The sequence below is a fragment of the Trachypithecus francoisi genome, unplaced genomic scaffold (genome assembly GCF_009764315.1).
Source record: "Trachypithecus francoisi isolate TF-2019V2 unplaced genomic scaffold, Tfra_2.0 Contig00089, whole genome shotgun sequence".
NCBI lineage: Eukaryota > Metazoa > Chordata > Mammalia > Primates > Cercopithecidae > Trachypithecus > Trachypithecus francoisi.
This window is the reverse complement of record NW_022680470.1, coordinates 243,277-268,720: the sequence shown is the minus strand read 5'-3', so window position 1 is coordinate 268,720 and position 25,444 is coordinate 243,277. Positions and strand designations below refer to the sequence as shown.

The 25,444-nt window shown below is 51.0% G+C and overlaps 1 protein-coding gene across 9 annotated transcripts in view; it reads right to left on the bottom strand.

Annotated features, from left to right (window-relative positions):
• The window catches only part of CYFIP1 (cytoplasmic FMR1 interacting protein 1), a 114,003-nt gene that overhangs the window by 15,128 nt on the left and 73,431 nt on the right, over nt 1-25,444 (bottom strand). For all 9 annotated transcript variants that reach the window (XM_033224765.1, XM_033225033.1, XM_033224603.1 and 6 more), the window contains 2 exons: nt 21,837-22,036; nt 10,024-10,111 (listed from right to left, as the gene is read on the bottom strand). In XM_033224765.1, coding sequence (XP_033080656.1) covers nt 10,024-10,111; nt 21,837-22,036 — 288 coding nt within the window. The remainder of the gene's footprint in view (nt 1-10,023; nt 10,112-21,836; nt 22,037-25,444) is intronic.

The following is a 25,444-nucleotide window of genomic DNA, read 5'->3' as shown; positions in this document are numbered from 1 at the left end:
CTTAACTCATTCCAGCATTAACTCAAAAATCCAAGTCCAAAGTCTCATCTGAGACAAGTCAAGTCCCTTCCACCTATGAGCCTGTATGATAAAAAAAAAAAGGTAGTTACTTCCTAGATACAATAGGGGTATAGGCGAGAAATTGGTCAAAACAAAGGGGCTATAGGCCCCATGCAAGTCCAAAGTCCAGTGGGGCAGTCATTAAATCTTTTTTTTTTTTTTTTTTTTCCTGAGACGGAGTCTTGCTCTGTTGCCCCGGCTGGAGTGCAGTGGCCAGATCTCAGCTCACTGCAAGCTCCGCCTCCCGGGTTCCCGCCATTCTCCTGCCTCAGCCTCCCGAGTAGCTGGGACTACAGGCGCCCGCCACCTCGCCCGGCTAGTTTTTTTGTATTTTTTAGTAGAGACGGGGTTTCACCGGTTAGCCAGGATGGTCTCGATCTCCTGACCTCATGATCCACCCGTCTTGGCCTCCCAAAGTGCTGGGATTACAGGCTTGAGCCACCGCGCCCGGCCTCATTAAATCTTAAAGCTTTGAAATAACCTCCTTTGATTCCGTGTCTCACATCCAGGTCACACTGACGCAAGAGGTGGGCTCCCACGGTCTTGGGCAGCTCCACCCTGTGGCTTTGCAGGGTACAGTCCCCCCCCAGCTGTTTTCACAGGCTGGCATTGAGTATCTGTGGCTTTTCCAGGTACACAGTGCAAGCTGACTGGAGGATGGCCCTCTTTTTACAGCTCCACTAGGCAGTATTCCAGTGGGGACTCTGCATGTGGGGCTCCAACCCCCTACTTCCCTTCTTCACCACCCTAGCAGAGGTTCTCCATGATGGCTCCACCCCCGCAGCAAACTTCTGCCTGGATATTCGGGCATTTCCACATACCCTTTGAAATTTAGGTGGTCCAACACCACATGGAAGCCACCAAGGCTTGGGGCTTGCACCCTCTGAGGCAACAGCCTGAGCCGGACGTTGGCCCCTTTTAGCGACTGAGATGCAGGGCGCCAAGCCCCGAAGCTGCGCAAAGTGGGGAAGGGTGGCGGGGGCAGGGCGAGCCCTGGGCCCAACCCAGGAAACCATTTTTCCCTCCCAGGCCTCTGGGTTTGTGATAGAAGGGGCTGCCTCATACATGTCCTGAAAACATTTTCCCCATTGTCTTGGTGATTGACATTCAAAATTTCTGCAGCCAGCTTGAATTCCTCCCCAGAAAATGGGTTTTTCTTTTCTATCACATCATCAGGCTGCAAATTTTCCAAACTTTTATACTGTGCGTCCCTTTTAAACATAAACTCCAATTTCAGATCTTTCTCAAGTTCAATGTACCACAGATCTCCAGGGCGGGGCAAAATGCGGCGAGTCTCTTTGCTAAAGTACAGTAAAAGTGACCTTCGCTCCAGTTCCCAACAAGTTCCTCAACTCCGAGACCACCTTAGCCTGGATTTTATTGTCCATAGCACCATTAGCATTTTGGTCAAAACCGTTCAACAGACTGGGTGTGGTGGTTCACCCCTGTAATCCCAGCACTTTGGGAGGCTGAGGTGGGTGGATCACGAGGTCAGGAGTTTGAGACCAGCCTGGCCAACATGGTGAAACCCTGTCTCTACTAAAAATACAAAAAAATTAGCTGGGTGTGGTGGTGGGTGCCTGTAATCCCACTACTCGGGAGGCTGAGGCAGGAGAATTATTTGAACTCGGGAGGCAGAGATCACAGTGAGCCAAGATTGCACCACTGCACTCCAGTCCTGGCAGCAGGGTGAGACTCTGTCTCAAAAAACAAACAAACAAACATTCAACAAGTCTCTAGAAAGTTCCAAACTTTCCCACATCTTCCTGCCTTCAGAGCCCTCCAAACTGTTCCAACCTCTGCCTGTTACCCAGTTCCGAAGTCACTCCCACCTTTTCGGGTGTCTGTACAGCCGTGCTCCGCTCTGCCAGTACCAATGTGCTGTATGAGCCCATTTTCACCCTGCTATGAAGAAATACCTGAGACTGGGTAATTTATAAAGGAAAGAGGTTTAATTAACGCATAGTTCCACATGGCTGGGGAGGCCTCAAAAAACTTCAATCGTGGCGGAAGGTGAAGGGGAAGCAGGCACCTTCTTCACAAGGTGGCGGGAATGAGAAGAGACAGCGAAGGGGAAGAGCCCCTTCTAAAGCCATCAGATCTCATGAGAACTCCCTCCCTGTCACATCATGAGGCAGCCACTGCCACGGCCCAACCACCTCCCGCCAGGTCCCTCCCTTGACACATGGGGTTATGGGGACTACAATTTGGGATGATATTTGGGTGGGGACATAGAGCCCAAACATATCAAGGTGGTTCCTGCAGGACACCCCTCAGCTTGTCTGAGGACACAGGTGCAGAGAGCAGGAGAGCCGTACTATGACTACTCAGTGCTGTAACCCTCCCTCTCAGCACTTCTTTAGCTGTATACCACAATCTTGATATATTTGCATTTCACTCAATTCAATGTTTTTTTTTTTTTTTTTGAGACGGAGTCTCGCTGTGTCCACCAGGCTGGAGTGCGGTGGCGCGATCTCGGCTCACTGCAAGCTCCGCCTCCCGGGTTCCCGCCATTCTCCTGCCTCAGCCTCCCGAGTAGCTGGGACTACAGGCGCCGCCACCTCGCCCGGCTAGTTTTTTGTATTTTTAGTAGAGACGGGGTTTCACCGTGGTCTCCATCTCCTGACCTTGTGATCCGCCCGCCTCGGCCTCCCGAAGTGCTGGGATGACAGGCGTGAGCCACCGCGCCCGGCCTCCATGTATTTTTTAACTTCCCTTGACACTTCCTCTTTGATTCAAGGATTATTCAAAATTGTGCTAATTTCCAAGCATATAGAGTTTTTTGTTATCTTTTTGTTATTGGTTTCTGGTTTGAATTCATTGTGGTTGGAGAACACTCTCCATAGGATTTCAGTTCTTTAAATTTTGTTGAGGTGAGTTTTATGGCCCAGGGTATGGTCTGTCTTGGTGAATGTTTCATGGGAATCTGAAAAATGGATATATTCTGCTGTTGTGGGGTAGAGTATCCTACACATGTCAGTTAGATCCTGTTGGTCGATGGTGGTGTTCAGCTCTTTTTTACTGTTGCTGATTTTGTGTCTACTTGTTCTGTCAGTTACTAAAAGGAGTGTTGAAATCCCCAACTGTAACTGTGGAATTGTTCACGTCTCCTTTTACTTCTATTAGTCTTTCCTTCAAATATATAAGCCTTGTTGTTTGATACATCAACATTTAGCACTGCTATGCTTTCTTGGTGGTGGTTTGACTCTTATTATGATGTAATCTCCCTGGCAATATTCCTTGCTCTGAAGTTGACTTTATCTTATATTAATACAGCCACTCCCGCTTTCTCCAGCCTCCACCTGTCTGTCTGCTTCCGTGACTGATCCTGCTTTGTACCCCTCTGCTGGAATAAACTGCAGCTGTGAGACTGAGTTCTGTGAGTCCTTCTAGTGAATCATCAGATGTGTAGAGGGTCATGAGACCCCCCCAAAACAAAGAGCCAAAACTGATTATAAAATCCTACAGTGACCAGATTAGATAACACGGAAGGACAGAAACCCCACCCAGTGTCTGTCCCAGGCCCAAGCCCTGCAGCCCCTTGTAACCTTGAAGAAACCATCTACAGATCTTCAGCCCAGACACTCTCCTTCCATCCTCTCCTCAGAGCAGCACCCTGGGCTTTATGTGCTGGGATTCTGTGTAATATTTTTAGTTGATAACAGGTTCAATGTTTGACAAGAAGAACATGAAAGTCATTAGTGAAAACTAATGACCTCATGTTACAAGCGAGAGAATTCATTCTCAGACCCGCCCTGACTGGCTCAGGATGACGGCTGGTAGAGGAGGCATCACTCAATGAACACATGGTCTCAGTGTCCGGTTTCCCAGTAGACTCAAGTCACCCCAAAGATGACACATCCGACAGACAACACAGCTCGGGTAACAAACAGCAGATGTGACTTAACTCCTCAGGGGAGTGGGAGGAGGCACCACCTCTGGGGAAGGGGACCGCCACAAACACGGTGCTGTACAAGGCTTAAGCTCAGAAGAGGAAGCACTCTGGACATCCAGTCACACAGCTCGGTTCAAGACAGACTCTGCGGCCCATGCCTGATACAGAGACTCCAGCCTCATTCGACAAGCAGAGGAGGTGGGTCACACCACACAGAGCCAGCTCTGGACTCACCAGTCGTGCGACTTGGGTTCTCTAACTTTCATGACACTATGAGCCTTCATCTGTGAACTGGGGACAACCTTATTTGAGAGAGAAAGAATACTAGCAATGTGCTCAAAAGGGTGTCTTGCTGAGAAGGAGGCATGCTGTAAGTGGTGACATGACCAAGAACCAAAAAGATAACATTGCATAAATGGGTCCCTCATCTAAGTTAATTTTATTCCTGCAAGATACTAGCCCTACTTCACTATTCATAAAAAAAAAAAGCACTTATCTGTTTTTTGAGTGGATTCCTGTGTATTCCATAATCACACAGATATACACTGTGCCTCATACTGCAGCAGAAGCAAGCGCACATGGCACGCGTGAGTGCCTGTGAGTACAAAGGCTGTCTGCTGCAAGCACATGACTCAAACTCAGACATCATCTGTTTTGAATATCCAGCCTTTTTTCTGGGTGGATACTTTGAGTGGGTGGTGGTCAACATCAATGTCACTTGTATATGTCTAAATGTAATAGAAAATTAGTGGTTTAGGGCTGGGCACAGTGGTTCACGCCTACATTCCCAGCACTTTGGGAGGCCGAGGCTTGAGCTCAGGAGTTCACGACCAGCCTGGCAGGCGGAGGTTTCAGTGAGCTGTGATTGTGCCACTGCAATCCAGCATGGGTGACAAAGCAAAACCTTGTCTCAAAAAAAAAAAAAAAAATCAGTGGTTTATGGCCAGCCACAGTGGCTTACGCCTTAATTCCAGCACTTTGGGAGGCTGAGGTGGGCAGATCATTTGAAGTCAGGAGTTCGAAACCAGTCTGGCCAACATGGTGAAACCCTGTCTCGACTAAAAATACAAAAATTGGCCAGGCGTGGTGGCACACCTGTAATCCCAGCTGCTCGGGAAGCTGAGGTGCAAGAATCACCAGAGGTTTCAGTGAGCCAAGATCACACCACTGTACTCCAGCCTGGGGGACAGACTGTCTCAAAAAAAAAAAAAAAATTTACTGGTTTAGGTTGTAATAAAAATGACACAAACAGGCCGGGCGCGGTGGCTCAAGCCTGTAATCCCAGCACTTTGGGAGGCCAAGGCGGGCGGATCACGAGGTCAGGAGATCGAGACCATCCTGGCTAACACGGTGAAACCCCATCTCTACTAAAAATACAAAAAACTAGCCGGGCGAGGTGGCGGGCGCCTGTAGTCCCAGCTACTCGGGAGGCTGAGGCAGGAGAATGGCGTAAACCCGGGAGGCGGAGCTTGCAGTGAGCTGAGATCCGGCCACTGCACTCCAGCCCGGGCGACAGAGCCAGACTCCGTCTCAAAAAAAAAAAAAAAAAAATGACACAAACAGAGTTTCTGAAATGGAGGCAGACATCTCTAACAGCAAGGTTCAAGTTCAGTTGCAAATACTTGAATTAAAAAAATCAAATTCACATCATCAAATCCTTCTTTCCCTCCAAAAGAGCATCAGCTTTGCAAACGCCCCCAGGTGCCCGTTCCCTGGAGCCATCCCTGAGGCGGTGCCCAGGCACACAGGGGAGCAGGGTGCTCTGGCGGTGTGGGGCTGACTCCAGGCCACCGTGCACCCTGCACCACCACCCTGGAACAGCGGGCTCATGTCTGCGTCTTAATGGAAGCAACAGTGCCTGCCCGCACTCCCAGAGGAAGATCCTGGAGAATAAAAACGTGTGTCAAGAGCCTTTAACACCACGAAGGGCGCACACACTGGGCAGCAAGGATGTCACCACAGTGCTATCCTGGGATCTCAGAAAGCAACCCCAGGAGGCCCCTTCCAGGTCGATCCATCAGAACCGCAGGTGCACGGCCCCACGCAGCCAGGTCGCCTGCCTACCCTTGGCCCGCTTCCCTTGCTTCCACAGCTGTCCTCTCCAGAGGAGGGTGGGAAAGGAGACTCTCTGCCCCGTGCCCTCTATGCACAAACACCTCCCTCTTTATCAGAGAGTGACAAAAACTTATTTTATTGTTATGCCTAAAACAGGGATTAAAAATTTCAAAGTCAAGAGAAGCTCACAGCACATCTTTTAGTTCATAGAGACCCAAGAAAGTATTCTTTTTTTTTTATTTTGAGACACTGTCTTGCTCTGTCTCCCAGGCTGGAGTGTAGTGGCGCCATCTCGGTTCACCACGACCTCCGCCTCCCGGGCTGAAGCAATTCTCCTGCCTCAGCCTCCTGAATAACTGGGATTACAGGCACACGCCACCACGTCCAACTAACTTTTTTAATATTTTTAGTAGAGACGGGGCTTCACCACATTGGTCAGGCTGGTCTCAAACTCCTGACCTTCTGATCCGCCCACCTCGGCTTCCCAAAGTGCTGGGATTCCAGGCGTGAGCCACCGCGCCCAGCCAGAAATTACTCTTACTTGTCAAACTTTCTGGTCCTATCTTCTAAAATAATATTTCTCTCAGTTCTAAAGGTAAAACACTATATTTTACTTTCAGAAGCATCAGAACACTTATTCTAATCCTTTAAAGAAACATCCTTTTGAGTATAACTAATTACTGCATAAAAGTCAGCTTCAACTAGGCGCTACCAGCGGCTCACGCCTGTAATCCCAACACTTTGGGAGGCCAAGGTGGGCAGATCATCTGAGGTCAGGAGTTCGAGACCAGCCTGGCCAACATGGTGAAACCCCATCTCTACTAAAAAAATACAAAAAATTGGCCGGGCGTGGTGGCGGGCGCCTCTAATCCCAGCTACTTGGGAGGCTGAGGCAGGAGAACTGTTTGAACCCAGGAGGTGGAGGTTGCAGTGAGCCGAGATCACGCCCTGCACTCTATCCTTGGAGACAGAGGAGACTCTATCTCAAAAAAAGAAAAAAGGTCAACTTCAGTCCTTGCTAGAAGGAACATGGGAGTTCCACGTGGAGCAGAATGGAGGTGAGTTCTTTTTTTTTTTGAGACGGAGTCTCACTCTGTCGCCGGGGCTGGAGTGCAGTGGCCGGATCTCAGCTCACTGCAAGCTCCGCCTCCCGGGTTCACGCCATTCTCCTGCCTCAGCCTCCCGAGTAGCTGGGACTACAGGCGCCCGCCACCTCGCCCGGCTAGTTTTTTTTGTATTTTTTTAGTAGAGACGGGGTTTCACAGTGTTAGCCAGGATGGTCTCGATCTCTTGACCTCGTGATCCACCCGTCTCGGCCTCCCAAAGTGCTGGGATTACAGGCTTGAGCCACCGCGCCCGGCCTGGAGGTGAGTTCTTAACCACCCACAGGGCTTCGGGAAGTGAGGGGCAGCCCCGTAACAGCTGTGGCATCCTCCTGCCTGGGCGTGCACCCCGCCCTGACCCACAGAGGAGAGGCCTGGTCACTGCATTCTTGGCACCCGGGTACCTGTCTGGACCAATGCAGCCGCACGAAATCCAGAATCACACACACTGTGTCCACTCACAGTTTCACAGCTATTAGGAGGCGCTAAAGACAGAGGCAGGGTGGAGGGGCACGGTGGAGGGGCACTGTGGAGACAGCACCGGCCAACAGCCTCGGGAATGTGGAGTGTGCAGTGGTGGAATGAGCCTGTCCCATGTCCCCAGGCATTGGCGACCCTGGCCCACACTGTGTCAGCGAGGCTCCCAGCCCTGGCATTTTTCTCCCTAAGGGAGGCAAGGCCGCCCCCCACCCCCGCCTTTAATCTTGTCTTAGTAACAGGTGAAAACCCACTACCTTCAAACATCTGCACCCTAGGGAGGATCTGAATTGTATTTTGTTTTCAATTGCCATCATAGCATTGCTAAAAAATAACCCCTAAAACACTAAAGATGGCCGGGTGCGGTGGCTCACGCCTGTAATCCCAGCACTGTGGGAGGTCGAGGCAGGCGGATCACCTGAGGTTGGGAGTTGGAGACCAGCCTGGCCAACATGGTGAAACCCCGTCTCTACCAAAAATACAAAAATTAGTCAGGCGTGATGGCACACACCCGTAATCCCAGCTATTCGGGAGGCTGAGGCAGGAGAATCACTCGAACCCAGGAGGCGGAGCTTGCAGTGAGCCGAGATTGCGCCACTGCACTCCAGCCTGGGCAACAAAGTGAGACTCCATCTCAAAAAAAAAAAAAAAAAAAAAACATATTTTCAAGGATATTATGTTCACACAGTCACCCTCGGTCCACGTGCGCCCTGTTTCCCAAAGAGGCCTCTCACATCCCTTCATCATATCACTGCCCACAGTTCAGAGATGACTTGTCTCCCCCGCTCAGGGATGCTGACTGCCATAAAAAGGCCGCCCCCGGCCCACACTCGCTCTTTTCAGGGGCGGGAGAGACAGGCAGCCTATGCCGAGGCTTGGGTCCACCAAAAACCAAAGCCCTGATTCGGGTGTCTGAGGTTTCCCAGGTGTAGACGCTTGTGCTCCTGCCAGGTTCAAGGCACCGCCCCGCAAGGAGAAGGAAGGCGCCCAGAGGACTGCAGTGAGAACATCTCGCTCTGAAGAGCAGAGGGTTAGAAAGGAATGAGTGGGAAACGGTTTCCACCGCTCAGATCCGGCCAGTGCCTTAGAAAGCCTCCAGGTGCAGCGCGGGTGCGAGCAGCAGGGCCTGGACCCTCCCCATCCCGGCTCCAGGCATTTGGCAGATGGGGGAGATAATGTCCTGTGACTGTCCCCGCTTCCTTCCTACCAGCGAGGACACTTACTGACGAGTGCTGGCAGCCTGCCCCCACCACGGGGCCCGGGGACACCGCGGCTCAGCGGGGAAGACGGTTCCGCTCTTCACAGTGAAGCAGGGTCCTCTGCCCTTATCCTGGGGCCCGCTGGCCCTTGCCACCATCATTGTTCCTTCCCCAGCTCCAGTGAGGCTGGGGACCTGCTTGTATTTGCTCTGCTCTATTTTTTTGGGGTGTCTGCTCATTTCATCTCTCTTCTTTGCTACAGTGTTTATATTTTCCTTACTAAATCCTAGGGATGCTTGAAACATGAAGAAACTAGCCATTAATAATACTCAGACTTGTGGCCGGGCGCGGTGGCTCACGCCTGTAATCCCAGCACTTTGGGAGGCCGAGGCGGGCGGATCACAAGGTCAGGAGATTGAGACCATCCTGGCTAACACGGTGAAACCCCATTTCTACTGAAAAATACAAAGAAAAGTTAGCCTGGCGTGGCGGCGGGCGCCTGTAGTCCCAGCTACTTGGGAGGCTGACAGGAGGCTGAGGCAGGAGAATGGCGTGAACCTGGAAGGCGGAGCTTGCAGTGAACCAAGATCGTGCCACTGCACTCCAGCCTGGGGACAGAGCGAGACTCCGTCTCAAAAAAAAAAAACAAACAAAAAACTCAGACTTGTGATAAGCCCAGCCTCCCCCAGCGTGGACATCGTCCCATCTCACACATGGTAGACCCAGGTGCTCCGGGTTTCCGCCCTCCAGGCGCAGGCTGACATCCTTGTTTCTAGATGTCAGACCCTCCCTGGCTCACCCTCCTAGCTCAGCTCCTCCCCCTGGCGTCAGACCTTACAGCCCGCCTCGGCCAACTTGTACCAGGAACGCACCTGAGCCTCTTCCACTTGTCTCCTCAGCTTGATGCTTTTAAACCTGGAATCTTTCAACAATCTCACTCGTGTTTGTGCCGGGAACGAGGCCAGGCCCAGCCTAACACCTATCTCAAGGCCAGAGCAGTCCCAGCACTACATACATGCTAGTTCTAGGTAAGCGCTTTTTTGGGTTGGTTGGCTGGTTTTTGTTTTAAATTACTGCTACATTTCAGGAAGATGCTAACAGAATGGAAGAAAAAACAATATTTTATACACGGCGCAATACATTTAGGTCACGGCAACCAAACTGATCAAACTACACTTCAAAACATGCTTCACTGTGAACTTGCAGCTCGTAACAGGAACACACCAGAGCCTACCTTGGATCCATGCAGATACTGGGGTTGTGCATTCGGCTGCTTATCTCTTTGAAATTCCTGAGAAAATGGTAATACTGTCCGAACAAACCTAAACAAGAAAGATTTAAGAAAGAAAAAGAAACCAAATTTAACAATAGTTCTTTAAAATTCAGAAGTCCTCCATAATCCATCTACTAAATCTTCCTCCCAGTCAACTGATACAGTCATCAAATAGGAAAATTCTAGTGAATCGAAAACCATAGAACGAAGGAGATATCAAGACTCAAACATGATACATGCACCCAAGGCTCAGGAGCCACAGCAGGAGCACCTGGGGCTGGGTCTGTGGTACCAGAGCCGCCTCGAGCCCAGTGCAAACCTCAGGTAGCTCGTGGGCTCTGCTGCACTTCCAGACATGGCGAGGATGGTGGGGCAGCCGCCTGCGACGAGAACAGCGATGCCCCAGGGGTTCAGATCACAAGTGACACACCAGCAGGGAACGACAGGGACACTTAGGGATTTGTAACCCACGCGATGAGTCAAGAGATTGTGTCTTGATAATGGATTAGGGGCCACTTAAAATCACATGTGTCCATCTTCCAGCAGAAACATCAAACTCAGCAAAGGCTTTCAAATCGGAAGGGTTCGTTTAAACACACACAACTTTTGCAAAGAAGAAAGAAAAATTTGTGGATTTGCTGTATGTAATTCCAAGCACTTGATTAACTCATATTCCACTTCAGGAAATGGAAACAGATGTAAGTGTGAAAATATTGCTGTCACACAGAATGTGTGCATCCGAGAGGACGTGCTGGGCAGAGCAGCAGCTGCCAGGCCCCCTGACCACCTACCGCGGCACTGCTGGGTGTGCCTTTCCAAACGGATCCTAAATCCCTGTGCCATCCCTGGGTGCCACAGTCCTCTTGGCGTGCGTATCTGTCTGCATGTCTCTGTGCACCTGCATCTGCTTGAGTCCATGCATGGAGATGTTATCTGCATGTGTCTGCAAAAGGATGTGTGCATGTCTGTGTGTCCCTGCGCCTGTGTTCTTACACCCGTTCCAGGAAGTACCTTCCATCAGGAGGCGCCACGGTCAGGGTGATGCTCAGAAGAGGGAACCCCATTTCCCAGAGATTCCTGGGCACTACTCACACCCTTGACAGCAGCACACCTGCAAAACCACAGCACACCCGTCAGCCTCCGTCCACCTCCGATGGTGACGGGGGGTGTGCAGGAGAGGACAGCAAATAGAAAATCAGAATACAAATCCATGCGGGGAGCCAAGCGCCAGGACATGATGCCACTTATGTTACAGCAGGCTTTTTTCTTTTTTTTCTGAGATGGAGTTTCGCTCTTGATGCCCAGGTTGAAGTGCAGCGGTGTGATCTCAGCTCACCACAACCTCCGCCTTCCATTCAAGCGATTCTCCTGCCTCAGCCTCCCGAGTAGCTGGGATTACCAGCATGTGCCACCACCACACTTGGCAAATTTTGTATTTTTAGTAGAGACAGGGTTTCTCCATTTTGGTCACGCTGGTCTTGAACTCCTGACCTCAGGTGATCCAACCACCTCGGCCTCCCAAAGTGCTGGGATTACAGGCGTGAGCCACCGCCCCTGGCCTACAGGAGGCTTTTCCACGTCTGCTTAGAACACAATGTTTTCTCTGCTTAGCATTTTTAAAATGATGGTTAGATGTAGAAAGCAGGCCTTAGGCCGGGCGCGGTGGCTCAAGCCTGTAATCCCAGCACTTTGGGAGGCCGAGACGGGCGGATCACGAGGTCAGGAGATCGAGACCATCCTGGCTAACACGGTGAAACCCCGTCTCTACTAAAAAATACAAAAAACTAGCCGGGCGAGGTGGCGGGCGCCTGTAGTCCCAGCTACTTGGGAGGCTGAGGCAGGAGAATGGCGTAAACCCGGGAGGCGGAGCTTGCAGTGAGCTGAGATCCGGCCACTGCACTCCAGCCCGGGCGACAGAGCGAGACTCCGTCTCAAAAAAAAAAAAAAAAGAAAGCAGGCCTTAATTTATTTTGTCTATGATACAACTCAGATACAGTTGAAGTAATGCAATTATTCTCTATAGTATTATTTAAAATTTTAATCAAAATACAAGTATATGATACATGATATAATACATCTTATTCTATGTAGAGATAATTATATATACACATTTATAATCTATATGTATAGATTTTATATATATATATATATGGTTTTTTTTTTGTCACCCAGGCTGGAGTGCAGTGGTGTGATCTTGACTAACTGCAGCCTCAACCTCCTGGATTCAAGTCATCTTCCCACCTTAGCCTCGTGAGTATCTAGGACTACAGGCCACTATGCCTGGCTAATGTTTGTACTTTAGACGTGTATAAGACGGGGTCTTGCCATGTTGGCCAGGCTGGTCTTGAACTCCTGAGCTCAAACGATCTGCCTGCCTTGGCCTCCCAAAGTGCCAGGATTACAGGTGTGAGCTACTGCGCTCAGCCTCTCTCTCTCTATATATTTTTTGAGATGGAGTCTCGCCCTGTTGCCCAGGCTGGAGTGCAGTGGCACAATCTCGGCTCACTGCAAGCTCCGCCTCCCGGGTTCACGCCATTCTCCTGCCTCAGCCTCCCGAGTAGCTGGGACTACAGGCGCCGTCACCTCGCCCGGCTAATTTTTTGTGTTTTTAGTAGAGACGGAGTTTCACCACGTTAGCCAGGATGGTCTCGATCTCCTGACCTTGTGATCCACCCGCCTCGGCCTCCCAAAGTGCTGGGATTACAGGCGTGAGCCACTGCGCCCAGCCGCTCAGTCTGTATATTTCTAAATAATACATTTCTACAACTTCTTGATCAAGTTTACACGCTGATTGACTCCTGGTAGGATTTGGCAGCCTCTGGCGCAGTTCTAGGAGGCGAGTGACAGGAATGACTGGTATCACCGGGCCACACCTGACTTGATGCCAGCAAGATGACTCCACACAGGGCTGGCCACACCAGAAGACAGCCTGGGGTTAGAGGCCTGGGGCTGCATGCGCCTCAACTCAGCCGACCTCCCGGGAGGTGAAGGGCTGGAGTCTGAGCTCAGCCACATGGCCAGTGATTCAGTCAACTGTGTCCATGCCACAAAGCCCCAACAAAAACTGAACACCGCAGCCCAAGTGAGCGCCCCTGGCTAGTACCCTGAGGAGTGTCGCCCCTCGGGGCTCGGAGGGTGATGCATCCCTGAGGACAGGGAAAGCTTTGCACATGGAAACCTCCCACTTTGCCCTGCACGTCCTTTCAACATGCATCCTTTCCTCCAACTGACTGTGACCGTATTAGGGCACACTCAGTGAGTACTGCGGACCTGTCACCTGAGGAGCTGGGGAGGGTGGATCCAGAACTGCAACCTGCTGGTTAGAAGTGAGGGTGGCCCCGGGGACCCCAAATGTGTGGCTGGTGTCTGCAGCAAAGGCAGTCTTGTGGAGGACTGTGCCCTCAGACGTCGCAGTTTGACAAGGTCACTGCAGTCCCCTACGAGGAAAACTAAGTTTCAGCACCAATATCCCAAGCCCCCACTGCTGTGTCTCAGGTAAACTGAGGTTCAGCTCTAGCCTTATTTTGACCTGGTCAGTGCTGGGCCCAACAGCAGCTTTTTTCCTTTGTGTTGATCCTGCTTGAGGTTTATTGAGCTTCTTGTATCTGTAGGTTTATCGTTTTCATCAAATCTGGGAAATTCAAGGGCATTAATTTTGAAATCTTTTCTGCCCACCCACCCCCTATGACTAGGATTCTAATCACAGGCATATTCGAATCGCTGATGTTTGTCTCTCAGTTTGCTGAGGCCCTTCTCGTTGTTTTCATCATTTGTTTCTTTTGGTGCTTCAGTTCAGCTGGTTCCCATTGTTATAATCTCGAACCCACTCAGTTCCTGCAACGTCTACTCTGAAATTCGGCCCAACAAGTAATTTTTCATTCCAGATACTGCATTTCGGCTTTAATTCATTGGATCATTTTATGTAACATCCATTTATCTCCGCAGTTTTGCTGTGAACCCTTGAGCACATGCATAGCTGCTGACTTAATATCCTTGTCTGCAAATTCCATCATCTCTGTCATTTCTGAGTCTGTTTTGTAGAGTGACGTTTCTCCAGGCTATGGGTCACATTTTCCTGGTTCTTGGCATAGCTAGTAAATCTTGATTGGGCGCTGGGCATTTCAGCGTCATGTTGCACATCTTGACTTTGTTCCTGTCTTTTAGAGAGTGTTGGACCAGCACGGCGGCTCGCGCCTGTAATCCCAGCACTTTGGGAGGCTGAGGCGGGTGGATCACCTGAAGTCAGTAGTTCAAGACCAGCCTGACCAACATGGTGAAACCCTGTCTCTACTAAAAATACAAAAATTAGCCAGGCATGGTGGCGCATGCCTGTAATCCCAGGTACTCGGGAGGCTGAGGCAGGAAGAATCGCTTGAACCCAGGAGGTGGAGGTTGCAGTGAGCCAAGATTACGCCATTGCACTCCAGCCTGGGCAATGAGAGCGAAACTCTGTCTCCAAAAAAAAGGAAAACTAATGCAACAAAGGGACGTGGAGAACAGAATGAGAAGGTCTAACATACATCTAACTGAAGTCCAGAATGGCAAGAATAGGGAGAAAAAAGGAGAGAGAGTTGAGTGTCTTGGGGGACAGGCAGTTGACTTGTCAATCTGCTGGATCTTGTCATGATGCATTTTTGGCACTTCTGGAGGTGGGCATAATTCAGTACCTCTGGCTTCTCCAGTGAATAGGGTTTTTTTTTTTTTTTTTTAAAGACAGTCTCACTCTGTCACCCAGACTGGAGTGCAGTCACGCATTCTCGGCTTACTGCAGCCTTGACCTCCTGGGTTCAAGTGATCCTCCCACCTCAGCCTCCTGAGTAGCTGGGACTACAGTCACCTGCCACCACGCCTGGCTAATTTTTGTAATTTTAGTAGAGGTGGAATTTCACCATGTTGGCCAGGCCGGTCTCAAACTCCTGACCTCAAGTAATTTGCCTGCCTTGGCCTCCCAAAGTGCTGGGATTACAGGCGTGAGCCACTGCCCAGCCTCAAGAGAGTTCCATTCTTCTTGCTGGTAGGAACTCAGAAGCCTCCTGGCCTTGTGTGAGTGCTGAGAATCATTCAGCTAACAGCTCCCTGGCACACGCACAGTTTAGTATTCAAGCAAAGGCCATGGGACGCCCATGTGGTTTCAGGAGCTGTTTCTGTTAAGCTCCCTCCTCTCTCATACTCCACCCTGCAAATCCCAGCTGCCTCAGCTTCCCCAAGTTCCAATTTGTCCCCTCTACCAAGCAGGAACTTCCAAGCTGTATTTGGACTGTTCCTCTCTGAACTTGGTCCAGAAAGTGCTTCCCGATGGAAAGCCAGGAAGATCGCAGGCCTCACCTCACCTGCTTCCCTCCCCTCAGCGAGAGGTCCGAGTCTGAAAACAGTTGATCCGTAAGTTCTGTCCAGTTTTTCACTTAAGGAGAAAGAATAAATCTATACCTTGTTACTCTATCATTCCAAAAAATTTTATTTTTTATTTAATTAATTTGAGACGAAATTTATTTATTTACTTATTTTGAGATGGAGTCTCACTCTGTCACCCAGGCTGGAGAGTGCAGTGGTGCAATCTCAGCTGACTGCAACCTCCGCCTCCTGGGTTCAAGCAATTCTCGTGCCTCGGCCTCCTGAGTAGCTGGGACTACAGGTGCATGCCACCATACCTGGCTAAAGAATTTTAAACACAATATTTTACTATTCTCAACCTAAAGGCAAAAAATTGATAACAAATATTGAACTATATTTGGTAGGTTTGTGTTTTATGGTGGTAAAAATGAGCAATTCTTTCTTATTTTGAGACAAGGTTTTGCTTTGTCGCTCAGGCTGAAGTGCAGTGGCACAATCACAGCTCACTACAGCCTAGACCTCCCCAGGCTCAAGTGATTCTCCCATGTCAGCCTTCCAAGTAGCTGAGACTACAGGGGTGTGCTACCACACCCAGCTAATTTTAAAAATCTTTTTAGGCCAGGAGCGGTGGCTCAAGCCTGTAATCCCAGCACTTTGGGAGGCCGAGACGGGTGGATCACGAGGTCAGGAGTTCGAGACCATCCTGGCTAATATGGTGAAACCCTGTCTCTACTAAAAAATGCAAAAAACTAGCCGGGCGAGGTGGCGGGCGCCTGTAGTCCCAGCTACTCGGGAGGCTGAGGCAGGAGAATGGCGTAAACCTGGGAGGTGGAGCTTGCAGTGAGCTGAGATCTGGCCACTGCACTCCAGCCTGGGCGATAGAGCGAGACTCCGTCTCAAAAAAAAAAAAAAAACCTTTTTATAGGCCAGGCGCAGTGGCTCACACCTGTAATCCAGCACTTTGGGAGGCTGAGGCGGGTGGATCACGAGGTCAGGAGATCAAGACCATCCTGGCTAACATGGTGAAACCCCGTCTCTATTAAAAATACAAAAAATTAGACGGGCGTGGTGGCGGGCACCTGTAGTCCAGCTAATTGGGAAGCTGAGGCAGGGGAAACTGCTTGAATCCCGGAGGCAGAGCTTTCAGTAAGCCGAGATTGCGCCACTGCACTCCAGCCTGGGTGACACAGTGAGACTCCATCTCAAAAAAAAAAAAATTTTTTTTTTTTGTACAGACGAGGTCTCTTTATGTTGCCTAGGCTGATCTTGAACTCCTGGACTCAAGAGATCTTCCTGTCTTGGCCTCCCAAAGTGCTAGGATTACAGGTGTGAGCCATTGCACCCAGCCAGGATTAGCAATTCTGAAACTACTTCCTGTGTTTTCTGGAAAAGAGCAAATGAATAATATACTAAGAATAATGAACGAAGGACTCTCAGTGTTTAAGGAAGTCAGAAAAAGGGAAAGAGAAGACTAGAATGAACTCTGCAGTGTTGAATTGGAATTGGAAATATCAGTATAAACTCACAGTTTTAATATGTAGGTAACTATATAGAAATAAACACGCACACTGATATGGTTGGCTGTGTCCCCACCCAAATCTCATCTTGAATTGTAACTCCTACAATTCCCACCTCTCATGAGTGGGACGTTAGGAGGTAACTGAATAATGGGGGTGGGTCTTTCCCATGCTTTTCTTCTGAGAGTAAGTCTCACGAGATCTCATGGTGTTAAAAGGGGAGTTTCCCTGCACAAGCTCTCTCTCTTCTCTTGTCTGCTGCCACATGAGATGTCCCTCTCACCTTCTGCCATGACTGTGAGGCCTCCCCAGCCATGTGGAACCCTAAGTCCATTAAACCTCTTTCTTTTGTAAATTGCCCAACCTCGGGTATGTCTTTATCAGCAGTGTGAAAATGGACTAATACACACGTACACGTTGTATTGCGTCTCTGAAAACAATATGTTCGTCCAGACGCGGAGGCTCACACGTGTAATCCCAGCACTTTGGGAGGCCAAGGTGGGCGGATCACCTGAGGTTGGGAGTTCGAGACCATACTGGCTAACACGGTGAAACCCCATCTACTAAAAATACAAAAAATTAGTCGGGTGTGGTGGTGGGTGCCTGTAATCCCAGCTACTCAGGAGGCTGAGACAGGAGAATCGCTTGAACCTACTGGAAGTTGCAGTGAGCCGAGATCGCACCATTGCACTCCAGCCTGGGTGGCGGAGTGAGACTGTCGAAAAAGATATGTTCAGTCCTCACTCCTAGTACCTCAGAATGCGAAAGTTGCTGGAAAGAGGGTCACCACATATGTGCCTGGCTAAGACAAGGTGATACTGGAGTAGCAGGGTAGGTCCTTGACCCCATATGACTGAAGTCCTTGTGACAAGAGAAGAGACAGAGACACAAGGAGAGTGGCCAGTGAAGACAGAGAGGAGACTGGAGTGATGCCACTGCAAGCCAAGAACACCCAGAACTGAGGTCAGCACCAGAATAACGGCTCTACCCAGTGTCTCAGAGGGGCGTGGTCCTGCTGACACCATGATTCAGACTTCAGCACTCCAGAGCCGTAGGAGAACAGATTTCTATTCTTTAAGCCGCCCCGCATGTGGCAGCCACAGGAAGCTTGGACAGTCCACATGCGGAGATGTGCTCACTCCGACCACTGAGAGTACCTGGAAACAAGGACCCCCGAGAACAGTGAGCCCGGGCACACCCAGACTCGGTCTCTCAATGCCATTCTACACTAGAAGGAATCCTTGGAGAAGCGACAGGTTGCAAGGACTGAGCAGGAAAAGTACAAGATGAGCCTGGAACACCTTGTGGTGCAGAAGGTTGGGGGTACAGAAAGAGTAGCAGAGATGGCCCCAGGAGACCGAAACCAACCAGGCGGCTCCCACTGCCCAAACCGCACCCACCCCAGCCTCAAAACTCCACAGTAACGGATAACCCGGAGTTCGTACAAATAAGGAAATAATAAACAAATGCTACCACATATAGCAGAATTCCAGCTAGTATCTGCAGAGGGAATGAAGGAGTTGAAACTCAGCTGGACGCAGTGGCTCATACCTGTAATCCCAGCGCTTTGGGAAGCTGAGGCAGGCAGATCACCTCAGGTCAGGAGTTCGAGATCAGCCTGACCAACATAGTGAAACCCCGTCTCTATTAAAAATATAAAAATTAGCTGGGCATGGTGGCATGTACCTGCAGTCCCAGCTACTCGGGAGGCTGAGGCAGGAGAATCGCTTGAACTCAGGAGGCAGAGGCTGCAATGAGCCGAGATCACACCACTGCACTCCAACCTGGGCAACAGAGTAAGACTCTATCTCGAAAACAGAAAAAAAAAAAAAAACCTCCCTGCTGTTCAACCACCAGTGTGAAGATAAGTGATTTGGGCAGGAATCATCAACAGATGTTAAAATGACTGGGTCAAATTTTAATGAGGGAGTTTGTTTATACCATCTCAAATTATCTCCCGACAAATTATTTATAACTTTGAAACAGAAAAACGGCAACATGGCAGTGGGGACACCTGGCAGCCACCACCTCACCCCCGGGACAGAAGTCACCACGAGCAGTGAGGGGACAGTTGCGGCCTTGGGCTCCAGGTGCACCCCGCTGAGGACACGCCCTCCATCTATGGTCTTCCGGAAAAGAGGCCTAACTCTGGACCCGGAAATACCCTTTGCCAGCTTCTCTCCAGAGCTGCAGCACTGTCTCACGTTTATCCACTATACAGGTTAAATTCCAGTTGCAGACAACCTAGGTCACCTCCCAGAGCCACCACACATAGCTCACGAACCGCAAGTTAGTCCAGGCAGCAAGCAAAGTCCTGGCTTGCATCATGCAGCTCTCAGAAAACCCTCAGGCGGCCGGGCGCGGTGGCTCAAGCCTGTAATCCCAGCACTTTGGGAGGCCGAGACGGGTGGATCACGAGGTCAGGAGATCGAGACCATCCTGGCTAACACGGTGAAACCCCGTCTCTACTAAAAAAAATACAAAAAATTAGCCGGGCGATGTGGCGGGCGCCTGTAGTCCCAGCTACTCGGGAGGCTGAGGCAGGAGAATGGCGAGAACCCGGGAGGCGGAGTTTGCAGTGAGCTGAGATCCGGCCACTGCACTCCAGCCTGGGCGACAGAGCGAGACTCCGTCTCAAAAAAAAAAAAAAAAAAAAGAAAACCCTCAGGCATGAGACTAAAATTCCGGGTAGCATGGTTTTGTGTGTCTTCTCAGGATTTGACATAGAGCTTGGATACACAAAATCCTGTTTTAAAATGCCTTTCCCAGATAACACAGCTTTCCTGATTCCACCAAAGACTGTGGGAAACGCAGACACAATGGCTTCTACCACCACTCATGGGAGGTGGAGGTTGCTGAGTAAACCGGAGCTCTTCTCAGAAAATGCTCCTGTGACAAGCTAGGATTCCCTGTGATTCGCACCTCAAGTGTCCCCAGGCCCCAGGGACCCAGGAGGCTCAGGTCACTGCATGCTGACCTCTGCCCAACAGGTGTGGCCAGAGGCAGCAGCTCTGGGTCTCTTGGGGAAACAGGTGACACACACAAAGGTGGGTTCCAGATAAGATGGAACCAGCCTGCCTGTGTCCAGGGGCCTCCTGCCGTCCACAGTGCGGATGAGTGCGGCTGCCTGGGTGTAAGGCCCCAGCAGACGGTTCTGAGCAGCTGCACGCATGGCACCGGGTGCACCGTGCTGATCTGCACACAGGAGCATTCCCGTCACCTCCCGGGGTGTAGGGAAGGAGGTAGCTGGCCGTCCCTCCCTGCTGCTGTGATGTGTGTGGTACTGCTGGGGTGCAGACTCGGGGGATGGAGGGGCCGAGGGCCACCCGTGCCTCACTTCAGAGGACAAATACATTTTTACCAACGAAACCTCTGGGGGCGTTCACTCATTTTTTCCTCATCTATGTATCCATGATTTCTCATTTTTCTTTTCTTTTCTTTTTTTTTTTTTTGAGGCGGAGTCTCGCTCTGTCGCCCCGACTGGAGTGCAGTGGCCGGATCTCAGCTCACTGCAAGCTCTGCCTCCCGGGTTCACGCCATTCTCCTGCCTCAGCCTCCCGAGTAGCTGGGACTACAGGCGCCCGCCACCTTGCCCGGCTAGTTTTTGTATTTTTAGTAGAGACAGGGTTTCACCGTGTTAGCCAGGATGGTCTCGATCTCCTGACCTCGTGATCCGCCCGTCTCAGCCTCCCAAAGTGCTGGGATTACAGGCTTGAGCCACCGCACCCGGCCGATTTCTCATTTTTCTAGAATTTTGATACATTACTTGTGTAAGAATATTTTTTCAATTAATTCCAAGCATAAACATCTTTTAAAAATGTTGAGGAAAAGGGACACCGTAAAGGCGAGTTAAACAGAGATGGTGGTCTTCACGTCTTGGTTTCCATGGACCACTCCCAGCCCAGCCTGGAGGCCCCTGAGCCGAGGAAACCAAGCCAGGTGCCGCCACCTGCAGCAGAGTGCGTGGCCACAACCCTGGAGAATGGCCTCAGTGACGCAATGTACCTGGGCCTGACCCACAGCCCCATAGGAAACGTGGCCCTGCACTCAGGGGTCCTGAATGGACGACAGCCATGGCAGGCAGGATTGGCCGCGGGGCAGCCACTCCTCTCTTCTGCCATCAGAGCTCAGCATCCTGTCTCCCCAGACACAAAACTCTGGGCCTACGAGTTGGTAAGAATTCAGCCACATGTGGGCGGATGCAGAGATCCAGGGGCAAGCACAAGCACTTATTTGTAAAAGTGCTCCCAACACACGCATGTGCACACACGTGCACCACCTGCACTCCTCTGCCTCTGGGTGGAGATCGGTGGCCAGGCACCTTGCTTGGTGCCCTAGTCATCCCCCCGGGCTGCTGGTGCCTATGGGAAGGCATGGTGGGTGACACACACACGTCCCTGGCACGAGCTGACACTGTGTAGGAGCTGAACTCAGTGCACAGAGAAGGAACCTCAGCCAGAATGGCCGCTGCCCGGTGTGTGGAGCCCAGGGCAGGGCTGTCTCGGGACTCAGGCCCTACCCTGAGGCTGAACCTCAGGATACTGCCAGCATCCACCGTTTCACCACCAATCACATCACTTCACGTTGTCCATGGGCGGTGGGCGGGAGGGTGGCTCCTCCACACCCCAACATCCCAGCACGGAAGCATGAGAAGGAGTCACCCCACTTCTACCATCAGCAGACAGAAAGCCAGGAGATGCAGCCCATTCCAGCCCCACGTGCAAAGCCACGACCGTCCACGCAAGGGTGGGCCTGAGGCTGCCTGTGCACATGGAAGCCACCCGAGGGCCTGTGTGCTCTTCATGTTGAGAAGTGATGGGGAGCGGGAAGAGTGGGGAGACAGGGACCTGGTGCCGTGGAGGAAGCCTGCGGGGACGGGGGTCCCTGAGCTCCTCCCGTGGGTGCCTGCGTGGCGGGCACACTCACCGGTTGGTAGAGCCGTTGTAGCAGTAGTTGGGCAGGAAGTCGTAGTTGAGCTCCCAGAAGACGTGCAGGGTGATCCTCCCGTAGGGCGCTGACACATTGTGGTTGGCCTCCCGGAACATGGCGTCGAAGCTGTCCAGCGTCAGGTACCGGCTCAGCAGCTTGTGCGTCATGCGGTTGATTTCCAACAGGCCATCCAGCTCCTGTGGGACCAAAGACGGATGGGTGACAGAGCTGGTCCAGGCTGGAAAATCCCACCCAGGCCTCACGGTGCCAGCAAGCGTAGGCTCTGACAGGTGACATAAGCTTGCTTCTTGAAGGGCACCCCACCTTTTCGCAGTCACTCCCACTGGGCCACGCCTTTCTCCACTGCAGTCACCTCCACGCCACCTACCCCTGCCGTCCAGCACCCTGTGAGGCAGTGCACGTGTGGCCTGCTACTGCCACCCTTCCCCCCATGCGCCCGCTGAGCCCCAGCCCCGCCCTGCAGCATAAGCCCAGCCGGTGGCTGCATCTCCCTGGGCATTGGAGCTGAGCCAGCTTTCTCTGAGGTGCCTGGAGACCCTGAAAAGCACGTGTGGGTGGCAGGGCAGGGGCGCTCGTTCTCACAGGCCTTGCAAGACCTCACGTGTGCTGCTCTGGAGCTGGTCCAGGCTGCACTGTCCAATGTGGCAGGTGGGGCCAGAGCACAGCTGCCACCACCTGAGGGCGCTACACGAGACACCAGATTTCAAAGACTGAGTAGGATGAAACAGACTAGCAAATATCCACCTCAATTATAATGCCATAGGAATGACGTGGTGAACTGATAATATGGGGATGCAGTGGATGAAGCACATTATGGAAAATAACTTCACCTATTTCCTTTTCTAATGTGACCATAGGAAAATTTCAAATTACGGATCTGACTTGCATTCTATTTCTGTTGGACAGTCATGGCCTCGGTCAAAGCTTTGACTAAAATTTTACTCAAAATCATATTTGGCCGATGCCAACAGAAACACCATGGCCTGTACCAAATTACACTCGCAAAAAAAAGGCCGCTCCAGGTCTCTGAGTCCCAGCCTGTTTGCCTCCAACGGCGAACACGCAGAGCCCTGCTCCGCAGTGCAGAGATGCTCACAGGGACATGCACGGTGCCCACCAGCGCCCAGTGTCTGCCAGCCAAGGTCTGTTCTTCAGGAACGAACAATCCTCCGAGCCCTGGCACGTTCGTGACCATCTGTCTGCAGCCTTTCTTCTCAGAAGGTCGATTTGACTGGCGACCAAACCCTCGATTCACACTTCCTTTCCTTGGCTCCGGCGAAGGTCCGAGGACAATCGGATTTTCCTTCCCTGCCTGCCCTGCTCAGACAGCCCAAGGACTTCTTCCTCATCTGGAAAGTCCAAAACTTTCCCTGCAATACCATTTTTAACATATTGTTATTTTTTTTTCTAATCTTCAACCAGTCTAAGATGCCGTATTTCTAAGTGTTGACCAGTTGGGATCCGCTTTACCAAGTACATGATGTATGCTTTTAACAGACACTTTCAAGGCGTCTTCTATTTTACCAACATTTTCTTGAAGTAAACGCCAGTCAGCCCTGTTCCGCTGCTTTGGTTTTCTTCTTGAGGAACCTGTATGACAGGTATGTTGACTCTTCATCCTCCATCATGATGATCATTTGACAGCATCATTTCCTCTCAAATTTGCTTTAATTTCTTTTTGCTTTTAAAAATGTACTTTTTTTTTTTTTTTTTGGAGACGGAGTCTCGCTCTGTCACCCAGGCTGGAGGGCAGGGACATGATCTCAGCTCACTGCAAGCTCCATCGCCTGGGTTCACGCCATTCTCCTGCCTCAGCCTCCCGAGTAGCTAGGACTACAGGCGCCGCCACCACGTCCTGCTAATTTTTTGTTTTTAGTAGAGGCGGGGTTTCACCGTGTTAGCCAGGATGGTCTCGATCTCCTGACCTTGTGATCCGCCCACCTCAGCCTCCCAAAGTGCTGGGATTACAGGCTTGAGCCACCGCGCCCGGCCTGAAATCTCTTTTTCTTTTCAATTTTTTTCATGAGTTTTCATCACTTCTCTTTTCAAAACTTTCTTTTTTCCTATAAGCTTATTTCTGGATTTTTTTTTTTTTTTTTTTTTGAGACAGAGTCTTGCTTTGTCACCCAGGCTGGAGTGCAATGGCACAATCTTGGCTCACTGCAACCTCTGCCTCCTGAGTTCAAGCAATTCTCCTTCCTCAGCCTCCCAAGTAGCTGGGATTACAGGCGCCCACCACCACGCCTGGCTACTTTTTGTATTTTTAGTAGAGACAGGGTTTTACCATGTTGGCCAGCCTGGTCTTGAACTCCTGACCTCAGGCAATCCACCCACCTCGGCCTCCAAAAGTACTGGGATTACAGGTGTGAGCTACCGTGCCTAGCCTATTTCTGGATTTCTAAAAATTTTGATTTATATTATTCTTTCACAGCAGCTACTACTTGCTTAATCTCTTTTAGCTGACGGTGAAAAACGAGGTTCCAGTCTGCACGGTCCATGGGGGTGTCTGGTGTGCCTCCGCTGCCTGCAGGGACAATGCTGTGCACTTCCATTTTCTTTTTTGCTGTAAAACGTCTAAAGGGGATTGGACCATGATCCTTACCTGCGGCTCGACTGGAAGTGAAATAAGCTCTCTCACGCTTCTGAAGAGGAAGAGGGGTTGGTCAGGGCCAATAGTAACAGCGCTGGCTCAAACCTTCTGAGACCTGCCTCTCAGGCTCCCCTCCGCCACGACCCTAGCCCTTACAGCTTACATGCTATTCCCAGCAGCTTCTCCTACGGGCAGCTTTGTCTTCGGAGGGAATTTTGATTTATTCAATTCCAGAGTCAGCAGCATCAATCCCGATTTCACCTAAGGCATCTTTGAAGAGTTCTAAGTTATCCTCTGTAGGCCATCAGCCGGGGCTCCTCAACTCCAATGGTGCCAGGTGGTGGGCAGCACAACCCACGTGAACTCAAATGGCTTGACCCACAGGAGTGCCAGTGTGGACTAGCAGATGGTGGTATCCCCAGGGCTGGCACAAACGACCAGCCTTTGGAAGCCTCATTTGGTCTGGATAAAGGGAAAAGCCCTAGGCCTACCCAGTACAAGCCTAACTTCAATCACCATACAAGAAATCACGGCTCCTCAACCAGTTCTCGGACCCAGAGCTCCTTGGGTGAAGGGGAGAAAGGACCTCATGCATTTTGTTAGAAAACGCATAGTGTAAACCCTCCCCTGGTTCCCCCAATGGAAACAGATGTGTGGCCATGGACCAATGACCGTGCACTGGAGAAGGGAAGACAACCGGCCTGCTCAGGCTTACTGCACACTAGCTCTGATCACATCCTCAAGATCCAAAGGCACCGAGGCCGAGGGTCAGAGTTGGGGGTGGTCAGGTGATCCACAGAGCTGTGGCTCGGGGGCCCGCTCACTGAGGTCCCCCTGTGGCTCTGGCCCTGGCTCCAGCATGTGCAGTTGGGTGGCGCACCTCAGTGGCAGGCCGGTGTCTTCTGTCCACGTTAAGGTCTTTCTGCCATCTTCTCTTCAGACAACCCTTCCGTGATGCCACGCTCTCTCTCACCTTCCGTGATGCCACGCTCTC